We start from the raw sequence: 16,897 nt of genomic DNA on the forward strand, positions 1-16,897 counted from the left end.
CTGATACCATTTCATTTTGGTCACTGAGAAAAAGAAAACAGGGATCGTTTCATTTTAAATCCACTCTTTGCACTTGATATGGACGATAATTCCTATGTGTGTGTGTATCCTCTCTGACAGACGGGGGGCTGTGCTGTGCTTGCTAATAAGCCCACAAATACTACACCCCTAAACTGTTCGTTAAATTCAGGCCTCATAGACTCCCTGAGCTCTTCAATCCCTTACACTCCAGAAAACAAAAGGGCAGTACGTCCTCTGCTGTAAAATTAGCCACAAATGCGCTTCTGCTACTCGCTCACTCTTTCACACGTTTTCGTGAGATGAATGGAATGATTTGCAAGTGTTTATTAGCGTTAACGTGCAGGAACTAGTCATGCTTTTGGACTGTAATATAGTGTTTGAAGCTGATAATAAATCACTGCAATTGGAAACTTTGCTGTTTTACATACAACTGCAAGTGAGCATGTTCCCTTGAGTATGTTTTTCGGTGCCAGTTTATTTCAAGGCTACCGTACAGTACAGTGCAGAAGTCAGAAACAACCCTTCATAATTGAAATGACCATAAAATTATTCATTTTCAAGACTAGAAAAAAAACAACAACATATATTAGGCAGGATTTTTTAATCATAAATAGCCACTCCTCTATTCTTTTGGCTGCTTTTCACTTGCTGTTAGGTGGTCAGTCCACTAAGTAGTGTTTATGTGCTGTGTATGAATAACTTCGACTTAACAGCAGATTGAAGATTAAATAAACAAAGGGTGGTCACTGACTTGTACACATGAACTTGATAACATATTCATAAGCACTGGATTGCAGAGTAATAGAATAGGAATAGACAATAAAACAGTGAATAGACAATGAAATGGAAAAGATGACCGCTCCATCACTTGGGAACACTTTCATAAATGGAACAAATGCATGTCGCTTTAGTTTAAGTCCCCTTATATCACATAAAGCCATTTACTTCATTAAACATTTCATGTTATTTCGTGATCAATGGCATAAGCTGTACAGAAATACTCTAGCACTGCTTTGTAAATGAGTCATCCAGTGCTTATACATGTGTTATGAAGTCACTATAACCAGATGTATGCAAAAGTTTGGGTACCCCTGGTCAAAGTATGTTTTATTGATTATTCTAAGTGAAAATAATTTAACACATCCTCTACAGGTATCAGACTTACATATGACAATTTTCTGCTAATTGAAGAACACAGTTTCTATGTAACTGTAACTAACTATGTCTGAAATTGAACGTATTACAAAGAATAAAACATTACAAGTATGATGACCCTGGTAAATGCAAAATTGTATGTCTTATTTTTTCCTGATATGTTCAATTCATACAAATAAACAGAAAATGTTCATTAAAATGTATGTTCATTGTAGGACAACATTATTTTTACTTCATAATATATGAACAAGCATCACATAACATATTTATAAAGGCATACTTGAATATTTATGATAAGGCTGTAGTTTGCCATTTAAATTTAGAAACCAAGATGCTTGAAATTCTGCACACACCTTTGCCTTGTATACCGGCTGCACTTTATTGCCGTCATTTCAGTTTTTTTTCTGTATATACACTCGCATATGCCTCACTGATAATGCTGTAATGAGGTGAAGTCATTATGAGTTGTTTGGGCCCTTATTAAGCTGCGTTTCTGAGCATCGGCATATAGATCACTTTCCATTTTCTACCCCATAAATATTAGTAAACTGTCAATCACGTCAGCCCCCTTCTGCGTTGTTAATTAGAAAGAAACTTCACCAACGCTCATGGTGCTTAGACTCCTGCCAGCTGTTTTTGCACAGCCAGAGTAAGGCAGAACAAAGCGATAAGATAGATTAAAAAGATATAAAGCGGGCCATGATAGTTACATGATTACAGAATGAAAATATCAGCAGGATCCTGAGCGTCGAGACTGCTGACAGAGCTAAGAGCTCCACTGATCAATGTCATTTGTCAGTATCGACCGGTTGCTCGGCAGATGGGAATTACAGTAGTGTGGTGGCGGCTGCAGCGAGCCTAGCCTTGCCAACATAAGGGATATTAGTCATCAACAGGTTTATAATACAACAACCTCAAGACACCTAATCTAATAAGGGCGCTGAGAGATATAGGTGGGTGTAAGACAAAGCCACGGGAAGTATTCATAGCCTCCGACATTTACTCTCAACACCAGCACTCGTTTAATGAAAAAGAAATAAAGAAAAAGAAGAAAAACTTTGATGAGATAAAGGCTAATTTCCAACTACGTTTTCAAATGCGCTGATAGTGATGGCTCGTACAGACGTTCGCCGAAATGCAGCATTTCCATTATGCGGCCCCCCTCATGCAGCAGGGGATGCAAAAGTGTGGGAGGATAATCTTCTTAATGTTGGCTTACAGTGTGTGGTCCGGGGAGAATGAGGCTAAATAACTGATAAGGGTTTTCAACTGCAGCTGTGATCACACACCGAACCAAAAATGATACCCACGTTCAAACCGCAACCGTGGTATTTCGTCGCTGTCGTGACAAAATCTTGTATTTACAGAATGCTAAGAGGAGGAAACATCTTCAACTTTTCATTTAAATCAGTGTACAGTTATTTATTTATTTATTTATTGAACCTTTTTTTTGCAATACCTCTATCTTTTAGGATGAATCAGGCTGTTTTTATATATGATTGATACACATATGACTTCTGTCCAGCCTGAATCACTCCTTATAACTTCAATGTGAAAGGGTGGGGCTAAACTGCTGTAGACTGAATAAGTGGATATACGTTTTGAAAGTTTGGAAACACTTGCCATATTAATCATTTGTCTAATTTGTACGTTACACAAGGTGAGTTTAAATACTGCAAACTACTTAAGACATTTTTAGATGTTTTCTTCAATATTAAAAAAAATCTGTGAATAGGAAGTGAATAAAAAGATGCATAATATACTGAAAAAAGCTAAATATTATACCATCTATCAATATGATTTCTCTCAAATTATCTGAATTATTTCATGAATTCTGAATATTATATATTATAATATTTATTATTGTTAGTTTTCAAAGTTCTACAGCTTTCTCTATCATTTTACAATCTACAGATCTTTGCATCTTTCTGGACACATTAAATATTTCTTATTTACAGCTTTCTAGTGTCCTACTGATTAATCAGATCATTAAAGCTGCGCAGGACTAACAAATGAGAATAATATATTTATCTTCAACCATATTGATTTTATATTATGGAAAACACGGATTCCAAACTTTTGAATGGCAGTATATGTAAATGTGTCTTGTGACATCACAATTCAAAACAGATTTTACAGCTTTTACAGCTTATTCTATATATGAAGTTATAAGTTGGGACCAAATGGTATGTTTCAAAACAATGTTTATATCCTACCTCAAATTCTATGTAAAATAAAAGTTTAAGACTTTTATTTAAAGTATTACAAATTTTAAAAAAATGATTCCACATAATTTTGGACCGTGGTCAGTTAGTCGTGCAGGGCAGCTTTTTTCAAATTATTGGAGAAAAAAAAGTTATTACAATGTTTTTATATGACAGGGGCAACATGTGGCTTGTCCTGATACCCAGGGAGCAGGTAGGAGGTTCATTAGTGAGACACAGGCCTACTTGTATGTTGTTCTGGCTCCTAATGTGTAGAGTGAACGGGCACATGCTAGCTAGCACAAACTATTCTGACTCGGACAGCTGCCACCGATCCACAGCAGCCATGACAAAGCGCAAGTCATCCACGAATGGCCCGAGGTCACATTATAACGAGAGTCATAAGCTCAGGTGTTTGCATGTGTGGATCAGCGGATGTTTGTTTGGCCACTGTGGTGGGCAGAGACAGATAGGGATCGCTGTGCTGGACAGTCAAAGTGTAATGGGCTCACTTGCCCTTGTTATGTGTAAGCGATTAGATAATCAAGGTGAGCTGTAATAACTTGGCAACTGCATGCCTGAGGAATTGGTGCACTGGAGCCATTTAGGATTAATACCTCGAAGCATTAAGAAAATAAAGCACAGCTGTTTGGCATGGCTGACTGGGCTCCGCAAGCATTCAGCACCTTGCCTCATTTCCCTTTTATATCTAATAAGGTTTTCGGATCTCTCAGCAGCGCTCTACAGAGATTAGACCCACATTAAGAAGATAAAGGGATTTCCTCATCATCAATAGCTAGAACTGAAACTCAACTATTACAAACCAAACATGAAAGCGAGCCCTGCACGATGCAGAAACCTAAAACATCACCTAGCAAAGAACATCCATCTTAAAACATAATTAAATCGCACTCACAAGAGGCCATATGAACATCTAAATATTTTATCAACTCTTTTGAACCTTGGGAGGGAGAGTCAATTTTACTGGCATTTATATAGATGTGTTATGTACCTGTGACATTCATAAAACTGGTGATATATTCCCATAGCTGTCATGCTTGTCTGTAGCCATAGTCAAGGTCAACATAAATGAGACTTGGGAACTAAAACACACAGACCACGGCCTCTCTACAGTACCCTCATATAATGCACTGCAGCGTCTGTGTTTCATAACGGCTATCAGTCAAGTACCACCGAGTAAGCGACAAAAATGAGACCACTGCAAGTCTAAAGTGTGTCTTGTAAAAAGGTACGTTTATTTGCAGATGAGAGTTTTTAAAGCCTTTAACTGCAAAGGCGTATGTACACACTCATATGGTGCACACTTTGTACATCAAAAAACCCAACCTGTTGCTTTACTCTTTATTTTGTGTATGTTTTGGTGTTTCCCTGTTGGCTGATGAGTTTACCATCTCATCCACTTAGCCGAGGGCGATGTCCCCTGGACACTCAGAGGCTTCTTGGGCCGGTCACCTGAGCAACACTATACTGTAGCTTTGTTAGTGCCCAGGCTGGCCCCTTGAGCAATGCTACACTGCAGCTATGTGGCTGCCTGGACTGGCCCCTTGCATGATGCTATATTGTAGTTATGTGGCTGCTTGAGTGATACTACACTGCAGCTGTGAGGCTGCCTGAACCGGTGCTGTTCAGCTGCATGAGCAACATTACTACATAGCTACGGAGCTTTTTGGGCCAGCCATTTGAGCAACACTAACCACCACAGCTGAGGACTTTTTCTGGGCTTCGTGGGCTGACCACCTGTGTGACACTACACCATAGTTGCTAGGCCTCCCGGGCAAAGAGGGACCTTCCTCCCTGACCAAGGACTTTTTCTGGGCTACCTTGTGCCGAGGTCAGAGGAGTTTTTCCCCTGCCAGCTGGGGAACAGTGTGTGTGTGTGTGTGTGTGTGTGTGTCTTTTTTTGCCACAAAACTGTAATTGCGTAATTACTCTGGTAAGAAACACTGGTGTTGTAAAACGCCACATGAGCTTTACAATCTGAAGCCATTTTGCCTCAGGCCGTTTAGCCTGATGCCTTTTTTGTCTACGGCCCTTTTTTCCAAGGTGGTGATATCTGGCTCCGTTTGTCCTGATGTCCAATTGTATGGGAGCTCAGACAAGACACTGTTTCTTGAGGCTCTAAAATGTACACAATACCCAGACTTCCTCACTCTAACAAAGTACATCTTCCACATTACATTGGAGACTCACTGTAATTACTTACTGTAATTACTTTAAGGAGTTAGAATTCAGTCAACACAGAAAAAAATGAGAAATAGCAAAACCTATTATTACAATACTATCTACCAACTAGACTCCTGAACAACTACTCCTGCAATAATATAATAATCATGTATTATGGATGATACAAAACTGCTGTCCATGTCTAAAATAAAAAGGGTCTTATGGAAAATATGCCAAAATCTTACAAAGGACATATAGAGCAAGAATACATCCTACACCAAACTGTAGAGATACCAAACTTTCAAAATTGGGTTTAATACAAACCGGCATGCTTTCATGACTGGTTTGCAGCAACTTAAATTAACATGATTTGATTTTTTTTTGTTCATCAATTTCACACATTAATATCTATTATTGTATTAGTATTTTTGACAATACTGAAAATTACATAGCCCATGAATGATTCTCTGCCTGTGACTCTCAGCCCTTATAAGCATGTGTTACACCCAAAAATTTTTATTTCAATAAAATCTGCTCTTCTTATCAAGGAAAACACTTTGATGACTGTGAAACTAAAGCTTTAAAGCTAAATATACCCAAAGGACAGCACATACAGTGCTGTGCAAATGTGAGAGACCATAGATCATTTCATTCATTAATTAATTAAATTCCCTGTCAAAATGGCCATTAAGTACACGAAGCAAGTATTTCTGAGGAGATTAGTTATAAGACTGCATAAGGGGAGGACAAGAAGTAAAACAACAGGACTTTCCAAAACTAGAGTTTAAAGAAATGGGACTCCTAATGACTGTGCAAGACCAGCACAGCACTTAAAGCTTTCATCTTTAACAGAGAGGAGAAAATCAAGCTGCTTCAGATCTGAAAACATCCACAGGTGTTTCTGTCTATCCTTCCACTGTGAGAAGACGACTGATGTGTAGAGCATTTTTTGCAATATCGGAAAAATTCCAAAGAGTTAAGACAATGAAAACTAGGTCTGTAGGTCAGAAAGGATGCGTAGCTGTAAAAAAAGCCCTTACTGAGAGGAAAAAAGGCAAAAAAGATGAAAGTTTTTATTAGAATTCTGAAACTGGGTGTCTGGAATGGAGTGTTATAGACTGATGACTGTAAATTTGTAAGACTGAGCCAACTTCTCAGACTGAACTGGTTTAAAAAAAAATATCCCTACAGATTTCTTTGAAAAAGTGAGAGCGATTCTCTGGAAAAGAATGAAAGCTGTAGGCATTGTGTGCCCATATTAAGTGCTGAAAAAGCCAGTATTCTTAGCTAACGAGGCTTGTGTGTAATAAATAAAAGGATGGTCTCTTAATTTGCACAGTACTGTGGCTATTTTTGTGTTAACAGAAGTTTATCTGGGGGGATTTTTTTCCTAACTTAATTGAAATTTCACAGTGAGAAATTCACAGTTCAAAAGAAGTCAAGGTTTCCCCAAACTTTGGGCAATGTAGTAGTGTATCATCATATTATCAGTCAAAGCTCATAGTGTCATGACCCTCAGTGGGCTGACGTAAAGAACAGTGTGGGGCAATGCCGTGAGCGTGAGAACAATGCTTACACTCACTTCCTCTCTGTCGAACCAAAACCCGCTGCATCCTACTCACAGGGGCCACCATTTCAGCCGCTCTAAGACAGCAGCAGCGCAGCGAGAGTATGTTCAGCTGGCCCAGGGCATACACACGCACGGAGGACACACACTTATGAGTCACTTGATTGTCTGACTCAGCAGCAGAGATGGAGCAAAGGTGTTTAGCTAGCTTGCAGCTAATCAGAAGTCTGCACTTGGCTCATGATAATGGAACGACTCATATTCTAAGACCAGAGGACAGAAAAACATTCCTGCTATTTACAACCCCAATTCCAAGGAAGTTGGGACGTTGCGTAAAACATAAATAAAAACAGAATACGATGATTTACAAATCCTTTTCAACCTATATTCAATTCATTATAAAGACAAGATATTTAATGTTCAAACAGATAAACTTTATTGTTTTTGGCAAATATTCACTCATTTTGAATTTGATGCCTGCAACACGTTCCAAAGAAGTTTGGGACAGGGGCGTGTTTACCACTGTGTTACATCACCTTTCCTTTTAATACTCAATATGCGACACTGAGGACACTAATTGTTGAAGTTTTGTAGGTGGAATTCTTTCCCATTCTTGCTTGATGTACAACTTCAGTTGCTCAGCAGTCCGGGGTCTCCGTTGTCGTATTTTGCGCTTCATAATGCGCCACTCATTTTCAATGGGAGACGGGTCTGGACTGCAGGCAGGCCAGTCTAGTACCCACACTCTTTTACTACGAAGCCACGCTGGTGTAACACGTGCAGAATGTGGCTTGGCATTGTCTTGCTGAAATAAGCAGGGATGTCCCTGAAAAAGACGTTGTTTGGATGGCAGCAGATGCTGCTCCATAACCTGTATGTACCTTTCAGCATTAATGGTGCCTTCACAGATGTGCAAGTTACCCATGCCATGGGCACTAACACACCCCCACACCATCAGAGATGCTGGCTTTTGAACTTTGCGCTGATACAATCCGGACAGTCCTTTTCCTCTTTGGCCCCGAGGACACGACGTCCATGATTTCCAAAACCAATTTGAAATGTGGACTCGTCAGACCACAGGACACTTTTCCACTCTGCGTCAGTCCATCTCAGATGAGCTCGGGCCCAGAGAAGCCGGCGGTGTTTCTGGGTGGTGTTGATATCTGGCTTTCGCTTTGCATGGCAGAGTTTTAACTTGCACTTGTAGATGGAGCGACGAACTGAGTTCACTGACAGTGGTTTTCTGAAGTGTTCCTGAGCCCATGTGGGAATATACGTTACAGAATGATGTGGGTTTTTAATGCAGTGCCGCCTGAGGGATCGAAGGTCGCGGCCATTCAGTGTTGGTTTTCTGTCTTACCGCTTACTTGCAGAGATTTCTCCAGATTCTCTGAATCTTTTGATGATATTATGGACGGTAGATGATGAAATCACTAAATTCCTTGCAATTGCACGTTGAGAAACGTTGTTCTTAAACTGTTGGACTATTTGCTCACGCAGTTGTTCACATCCTTGCTTGTGAACGACTGAGCCTTTCAGTGATGCTCCCTTTATACCCAATCATGACACTCACCTGTTTCCAATTAACCTGTTCACCTGTGGAATGTTCCAAACAGGTGTTTTTTGAGCAGTCCTCAACTTTCCTAGTCTTTTGTTGCTCCTGTCCCAACTTCTTTGGAACGTGTTACAGACATCAAATTCAAAATGAGTGAATATTTGCAAAAAACAATAAAATTTATCTGTTTGAACATTAAATTGTCTTTGTAGTGTATTCAATTGAATATAGGTTGAAAAGGATTTGCAAATCATCGTTTTCTGTTTTTATTTATGTTTTACACAACATCCCAACTTCATTAGAATTGGGGTTATACATTAACGTTTAAACATTACATGTATATGTACATGGTGGTACAAACCAGCCAAGAGCTGTCCAAAGCAATACCAGTCTACTGTGATGTTCAGGGAAATGTTTTTTTTTTTAGAAAGTCATGGTGCCCTTAAAGAAACTCACAAAGGATGCAAGTATCACGGGGACAGGGGGGGTAATAAGGGGGCATTAAGTCACCATGACCATTAAAGTGATTTTGGAACCCACTTGTCCACCCACTTATGAAAGCAAGGTAGAACTTAAGGGAGATTGGCCAGCACGTAATGTTCCTCTTGGAATCCATCAGTTTTCTGACTTATCTTAGGGGCAAAAGGCACAAAACAGCAGCGCCGACATCAAAAGGCAAGCAAAACAGCTGTTAGGAGGCTTTTAAATCTGGACACGTGTAAAGAAAATTGGTTTTGTCTGCTTCGACTTGCATCTCCCCAAAGAGAGAGGAGATACTGCAATAGTAATAAAGACCAGACAACAATAAAGACAAGAGATGAGACAAAGTCATTTACAGCCAGTGTGTGGAAACAGGATCATTGCAGTGCTCTGATGTGGCATTAAACTTTTAACAATTATAAAGGTACTGGGAAAATAAGAAAGGCAATGGAGGTCTCTGCTCTCGCTTAGTCTTCATATGTCTTATGTTTAACCAGATATGTTTACTGGCCACTTTAGTAGAAACATTTACCTTACTGGTACACCTTCTATTCCTTCAAGAGATGTCACTTTCTGACCACAAGGCCAATGTTGGCAGGATATATTGGGGAAGAAGTGTATAAATTGCACTTTTCAGCATATTTTGGTGCACAGTTTCTATTTATTTGCAGTTTAATACACTTTTAAAAATGGCATAAATTATAACGTGCTGTTAATTTGCACAGGTCACATTTTATGGTTAATGTTTGCCAATACACTAAATTCAGCACAAACAGTAAATGTGCATTAAAGTATCTGTGTTCTTTAGGCATGTTCTTTGTGGACTTTTCTGTCTCACAGAAGTGCCGAATGTCTTGCGTACTTCTACCAACACAACACTCACCACTACCATGTCAGTGTCAGTGCTGCACTGAGAATGGTCTACCACTCAGTTTACTTCTGATCAGTTGGGTAGCTACTCTGAAACAGTAATCTACCACTAATTATGCATTCCTGCTCTCATTACTTTACTCTTAGGTTGCTTTTAAAACCCAAAGAAATTTTAGCTAAAACATCCTTTAAAAGGGCTGTTCATGATTCTAGCCTCAGAATAAGACACTGCCAGTTATGACTGAGTACAATGATGAGCACCTATGCTGTCTAGAAACCTAGAAGACAGCCAGGAAAAACAGATCAATATGCAATATTTAAATAAAACGTGAAGCTTACAGAGCTGCTCCTGAATAAAAACTGAGCCTGGTCTCTTTGGGTAGGACTGGGTTTCAAGTTAGAATCTAAACAGTAATGTATTACTTCATTATAGGAAATCATTATTGCATTACTGTAATGCATTACTTTGTACAGTGTAATCCTCAACGGTGGTTACAGTCTCATGTTGGTTCACTTTCCATTAGATGGTGTAGAAAGTAGAATGAGCTACAGGCACTACCAACAGTCAAATGCAAAAGTTTAGGCACCTCTGGTCAAATGGTATGTATTGCTCATAAGTGAAAATAGTACACATCCTTTACGTGGAACAAAACATCTGCATATTTTAATGCACACATTTTGAGAATTTAAGAGGCTGGAAAAAAATAGGAACAAAAACTTCAAATTTCTGTTTGTTCCTTGTAGAGGATGCGCTCACATATTTTCAGTCAACAGAACAAAAAAAACGACTGTTTAAACTTTTGATATGACTCAACTTACACAACAGGTGTTTCTGATATTGTGGCCAATAAGCGTACATACAAGGTAGGTGTTCTACGTGGCAACTCATTGTGTACAAGTGCACTGCAGACGTTTTGGTTCACATAGGTGGCTTGGCTCAAAAGCAGTTGCTGTCCACTGCACAGTCCATGCACCTTCCAGATTTTATCAACCAAAGGTTAGAAATGGTCAGTTAGTGGTCTTACCTGCGGGGAAGTGCTCGTTGATGGCCCAGTTGTCCACCTGTAGTGTAGCATTGCCCCCGTTTCTTGTGAATCGTACCACGTGGTACTTGCCATCGTTCACTGGGTTGCTGCTCTCATACACAAGGATATCGACGGTGCCGATGTTGAACGTGACACCGATTTTGCCTTGTTCCTAAAATGAGAAAAAAAAAATTCAATTGCTAATGTCTTTCTGTTCTGGCATTGACCACAAGTAATAAGAATGCAATTCTGTGTACAGTTAATAATAGTTTGGATTCATATTCAATTTTTAATGAATGAACGCCCTTGGAGTCTGCTAGCCATTGTCCTTGTTTTGCTCCGTTTCGGGTTCTGAATGATCCATTTGCATTGCCGACCTCTGATAAACTTGTCCACTTAATGAAAAGAATTCATCAGCCGCACTGTGCCCTCCCCCTTTTTGGACTGCAGAATCAGCCTCATTGATCTAAATAATGCTGTGAAAGTGGACTAAATCAATGACATTAGCTAAAATAGAGCGATAAGGAAGATTAATGGTAAAGTGATGCATGCAGTATTTGCACTCAGAGTAGTAAGTGGCTACGTGCAAACATGGCAGCAAGGATGCATGCCAAAAATTAATTAGCATGGCTTGAACAGGAAGGAGAGAGAGGGAGGAATCCAAGGCTGAAATACTCCAGCCGCCGCAGCCATGCAGAATATAAAACAGGATAAAGAGGCTGTGAGACAAATACGTAGATAGTCTAGTTTCTTATGTTTGTTTTTGAGCAGAACCGTAACCGTTCTCACCATCATTCTGCCTCTCTCTGTCTCACATAATCTGGCTGTGTACTCCCCTCCCCACATCCCCCTCTCTCTGTCGGGCTTTCTGGGTTGTTGGGACATATTTTATGGTTATGTTAAACTAGATCTGGCATTGTTCTTATCTGTAGCAGCATGGAAAATGACGACAGATGATAAATTGCATCAAGGGAGATGTTTATCAGCATGCAGTGCATTTATCACTGCAGATCTCTGGATAAGAAATCTAGGCCAGTGCTCTCAAGTTCATTTGGAAGACTTTCCCAAAGAACGCAATGGATGGCTTCTCAGATCTTTCACACTCTTCAAAGATGCTTCCCTTCACTGTCAAAGATGATGCACTGAAATCTCATCGTGAAATTTCATCATGCAGTCAAATGTGCATGTCAGTGCATTTATTACCAAAAGTAGGTAAATGTACATTGTAAATGTTGCATCTTTTTTAGGTGAATATTACAAGACTTTTCAACCCATATCTAGACATTTTACTTGTTTGCCATTTTATCTAGTGAGATTTTCTTATGCTACATTATTTATACTATTGCATGTGCATATATACACTTACCTGCCACTTTATTAGGTTCAATTGTTTGTTAACACAAATAGCTAATCAGCCAATCACACGGCTGCAGCTCAGTGCATTTAGGCATGTAGAGGTGGTCAAGACAACTTGCTGAAGTGCAGGCCGAGCATCAGAATGTGAAAGAAAGGGGATTTAAGGGACTTTGAACGTGGCGTGGTTGTTGGTGCCAGACGGGCTGGTCTGAGTATTTCAGAAACTGCTGATCTACTGGGATTTTCACACACAGCCTTCTCTAGGGTTTACAGAGAATGGTCTGAAAAAGAGGAAATATCCAGTGAGCGGTCAGTTGTGTGGACGAAAATGCCTTGTTGATGTGAGAAGTCAGAGGAGAACGGGCAGACTGGTTTGAGATGATAGAAAGACAACAGGAACTCACATAACCAACCAGAATCTCTGAGGAATGTTTCCAACACCTTGTTGAAGGTTTGCCATGAAGAATTAAGACAGTTCTGAAGGCAAAAGGGGGTCCAACCTTTTACTAGCAAGGTGTACCTAATAAAGTGGCCGGTGAGTGTACATTTATAAACTATAGACATCAGACAAATGAATTGGACAGTTTCAATGGATAACTTTCTGCATTGTATGCAAGGACAACGACTCAGTTTACCAATGTTCCCCATTTAGCAGAACACTTCTGTAGTTGCAGTTATTGGTGTTCATAACAAAAACATGGTGTAATTCAACAGTAATAACTCATAGCTCACTGGAACTATGGGAGAAATTTGGTGAAATATGCAAATTTTACACTTTCAATCCACAACTTCAATTAAAAGTTATACATGGTCTTGTTTTGTGGGGAAAATACCCCCACAGTTTTGGCATGTTTTGTCATTGTGTGAATTTAATACACTTTTCACATCAGACATATATACATAAACTGGAGCAGTTTCCACGGTCATACTAAAGGAAAAAGAAAGAATGAATTGCATGAAATCATTACACTTTACTACATGAAACTGCATGTATCTAAATTTATTTGTCTGAGAAATTACTTTTACAATTAAGGGGAATTCCACTGAGTTTTCAGAATTTAGTCATTCAGAGTGGTCTCGTGTGATAGTGCTAACTCTGATTTCTTTACAGTGGTGATAGGAAAAAGGGGTTGAAATACAGCACAAATATAGCCAATTTATTTTTAATTCAAAACCACCACCAGTCAACCGACACATCTTCTGGCACATATTCATAAGCATTTTTTAGAATAAATTTCTGTGAGGGAGCTTTAGGAGATTTTTCAGACGGCTGGTTACCATCACCACCACTGTGAACAATCCTGACTCTCTCAGTTTCTCAGTATTTCATACCAAACCACTCTAAACGACTGTTTACATCTTAAACATTTCTCCAGGTGGGTTTTGTACTTTTGTATCAACAATGGACAGCATAATGGTATGAAAACCACAATATATATGGCATCATATATATTATACAGTTGCACCTCTAGTCGATACATAATGGAAACCACATAATTATGCAATTATCCAATATAATTATGCAATATATATCCAAACATCCTACATGTCCTGTGACTTTAGCAGATGGATGTGTCTGTTACTATAGCAATGTCTTTGTCCTGTGTGATAAGCTTCACAGAACACAGCAAGTTTAAAATAACAGCTGAAAGCGACTGAAAACACAGAACAAGCTACAGGCGAGAGATGCTCCCTCAGAAAGATGAAGTGTGTACAGAAATTCCTCTCCACTCTCAGTAGCTGTCTTTTAGACGGAAAAAGCCTCCAACTGCTGCATTACTTTTTGATCACAGAAACACTCTTTTTACATTTAGCATCAAAGAGTTCACTTTAAGTGCCACTCTCTCTCTCTCACTCTCTCTCTCACTCTGACCAATTCTAATATTACCACTGCTCACATGATGGTGGTTCAGGCTCAGGAAAATGCTCTTGGCAAGCGATACATGAAAGGAAACAGAGTGTTAAAAGCACAGCATATAGAATATCACGCACATCGAGGGTGGTGTAAACACTGAGCAGTTAGAGTGTACACTAGAGTGTTTTTCAAATGCTCTGTGGAATTCATTCCTGCTGCGTTTAGTCGTCATGTGCAGTGTTTCTGTGATTATTAGGAGGAGATTTCAGTTATAATAATAAAAACATTACAATGAAGTAGTACGTTTTAAACCAAGAACTCCCAAGTGGCATAACCGCGTAACCCTCTGTTTGCACTAGCAGGCGTCAGACGGACAGGCAGCCATCTCCTGCGGAAATAGGTGAATTATAGCTAGAGATGGGTATCGAGAACTGATCAGTACTGAAAAACTGATAAGAAACTGGACAAATGGTGCTGCTATTGGTATTTATGTAATGTTAATTCATTCTACACAGCAGGTATTTTCAAATGGTTGTTGCTAGATTGGATCAGCGGGAGGGGCACTCTGCTCTGTGAGATGAAAGCATTTGCATGCCTCTCAGTTCCTTAACCATTTTGAATGCCGACGGTCATTCTGTGCCCTCCGGTCATGGCTAAAGGGTAAGACGCTCAAAAGTGTGGGCTCACATTTTTTTTTAACTAAATTTAATGATACTGCAATGAAATGCAATATATGTAAAGCGGTTGTTGTAAATGATCAACCTCATGAAACTCAAGTACAACATCTACAAATCTGAGGCAGAGCAGCATGTTTGCTTTAGCAATGCAGCTGCTGCACTTAGGGCCTCAGCACAGCCTCCCAGTGCTTTGATGAATAGCGCTACCTTGTCGAAATGTCCTGCACTAGCACGTTTTTACAGGTAGCTGCCTACATACAACCCTACATGGGATATATAAATATTTTTAACCCAATTTTCTCCCCTATTTAGACATATCAAATTCCTCCCATTGGTTAGGACCCCTCAGTTACACTACACCACCAGCGTTTGGAGGGCAAAGCTAGCACAGGCTTCCTCCGAGACCTGTGAAGCACCACTTTTCGAACACCGGACACCTGAACATGCTCGGGGGGAAAGGACCAATTGCCAGTTCTGTTACATCAGCTAACAGACACCTGAGCTGGCTAGCATCACAGTGGGTGATGGGGTAGATGGGGGTGCCATTCCACCCACCCAGAGAGAGCAAGGCTAATTATGCTCTCTGGGACTCACCAGGGACCACCAGGGATAAAACTCAAGATCACCTGATGACTGGGCCAGCACTTAGACCAGTTGCACCACTCAAGAGCTCTAGGTAAGAAATTTTGACATTCACATTATCAAAAATGCTATCAGCATTAAAACTATGAAGCTATTTCTCACCCTTTTGTTACAATTTTCCCGTTCCACCTTCAGTGGTGCAGCAGTTACTTATTTGGTGCTCAGGCATTACAACAATAACTGTTGCACCATTTAAGGTGGAATGGTAAAATCCAAACAAGACGCTGGCAACTTCAGCCTTGTGTTCAAACTACAGGTCAGTTTGATCATCAGAAACTGTTTCCAGCATTAAAGGAATAATTAGGGTATTTTCTTAGCATCAATGAGTTTATCATGGGGAAGTACTAATATTATGCTGTGTCTGTACTGAATTCAAATTTGGTAGCTAACATAAGCCTTAAGCTTGAACTTAGTGTGCTCTGTCCTGACAACTGGGGTAACTAATTTTATATTGCTTATGGTGGTTAAAAGTTTCAACTGTAGAGAGATGACCATAGCCGTTTCATTTTGAATCTTTTTATACTTTTTCACGCCATGTCTTTGTGTTTTGCAACAAATTATGGAGAATAGCATCAATAAGAGTATCGCTAAGTATCTCTATCAATAAGGAGTATTGGTATCGATGTAATTTAACAGTACCCAGTTCTAATTATAGCTGCAATTTAGTGACAAACAACAAGCGAAACAGCAAAAAAGCAACAAATACTTGATATTTGTCTCTTTCCTGATTTCCATGTGCAGTACTACACTTCAGTGTAGTGTGCATGCATATCTTTTTATGATTTGGTATCAGCAGATTAGCTTAGAGAAATATTTTATTAGATCTGCACTAATATTAGTATATCATAAACATGCAGCAGCCACACATACCACTATAAAACCCAATGCAGAAACCAACACAATCAGTCTCATTCTCTTTCCAAGTTTAATTCTACTCAGCATTTTCTTTTTATGGGTGAAAACATTCAGGTGAGACTGCAGGGACAAAAGAGGGATGCAGAAAAAACTGCTGGTGTTTATCAATTTATTTAGCATGAGAGGCTGTCTATGACTGAATCCCAAATGTCTATTACTCCCTATAAAGTCAGCTGCATAGGTCATGAAACTATAGCTTCTACAACCCAACAGTGCACTAAATGTTGCATAGGATGAAACGTAGATTTGGATGAATATAAATGGCTTTATTTTAAACATGTATCCACTGTTTGTTTGCAGAAGCTGAGGTATAATGACCTATGTAGCGCCATCTGAGACTGAGCTTGTATTCTGCCCAGGTCTGTTCAGGCTGTTGTTAACGTTGTACCCT

General features: G+C 39.5%; 1 protein-coding gene across 17 annotated transcripts in view; it reads right to left on the reverse strand.

Annotated features, from left to right (window-relative positions):
- Positions 1 to 16,897, reverse strand: part of nrxn3a (neurexin 3a) — a 483,992-nt gene that overhangs the window by 65,977 nt on the left and 401,118 nt on the right. For all 17 annotated transcript variants that reach the window (XR_005130817.1, XR_005130816.1, XR_005130818.1 and 14 more), the window contains one exon: positions 11,062 to 11,233. Coding sequence is in view for 14 of the 17 variants with exons in the window: in XM_037542000.1 (XP_037397897.1) it covers positions 11,062 to 11,233 (172 nt within the window). In the remaining 3 variants the exon portion in view is untranslated. The remainder of the gene's footprint in view (positions 1 to 11,061; positions 11,234 to 16,897) is intronic.

Source organism: Pygocentrus nattereri, chromosome 10 (assembly GCF_015220715.1).
Source record: "Pygocentrus nattereri isolate fPygNat1 chromosome 10, fPygNat1.pri, whole genome shotgun sequence".
NCBI lineage: Eukaryota > Metazoa > Chordata > Actinopteri > Characiformes > Serrasalmidae > Pygocentrus > Pygocentrus nattereri.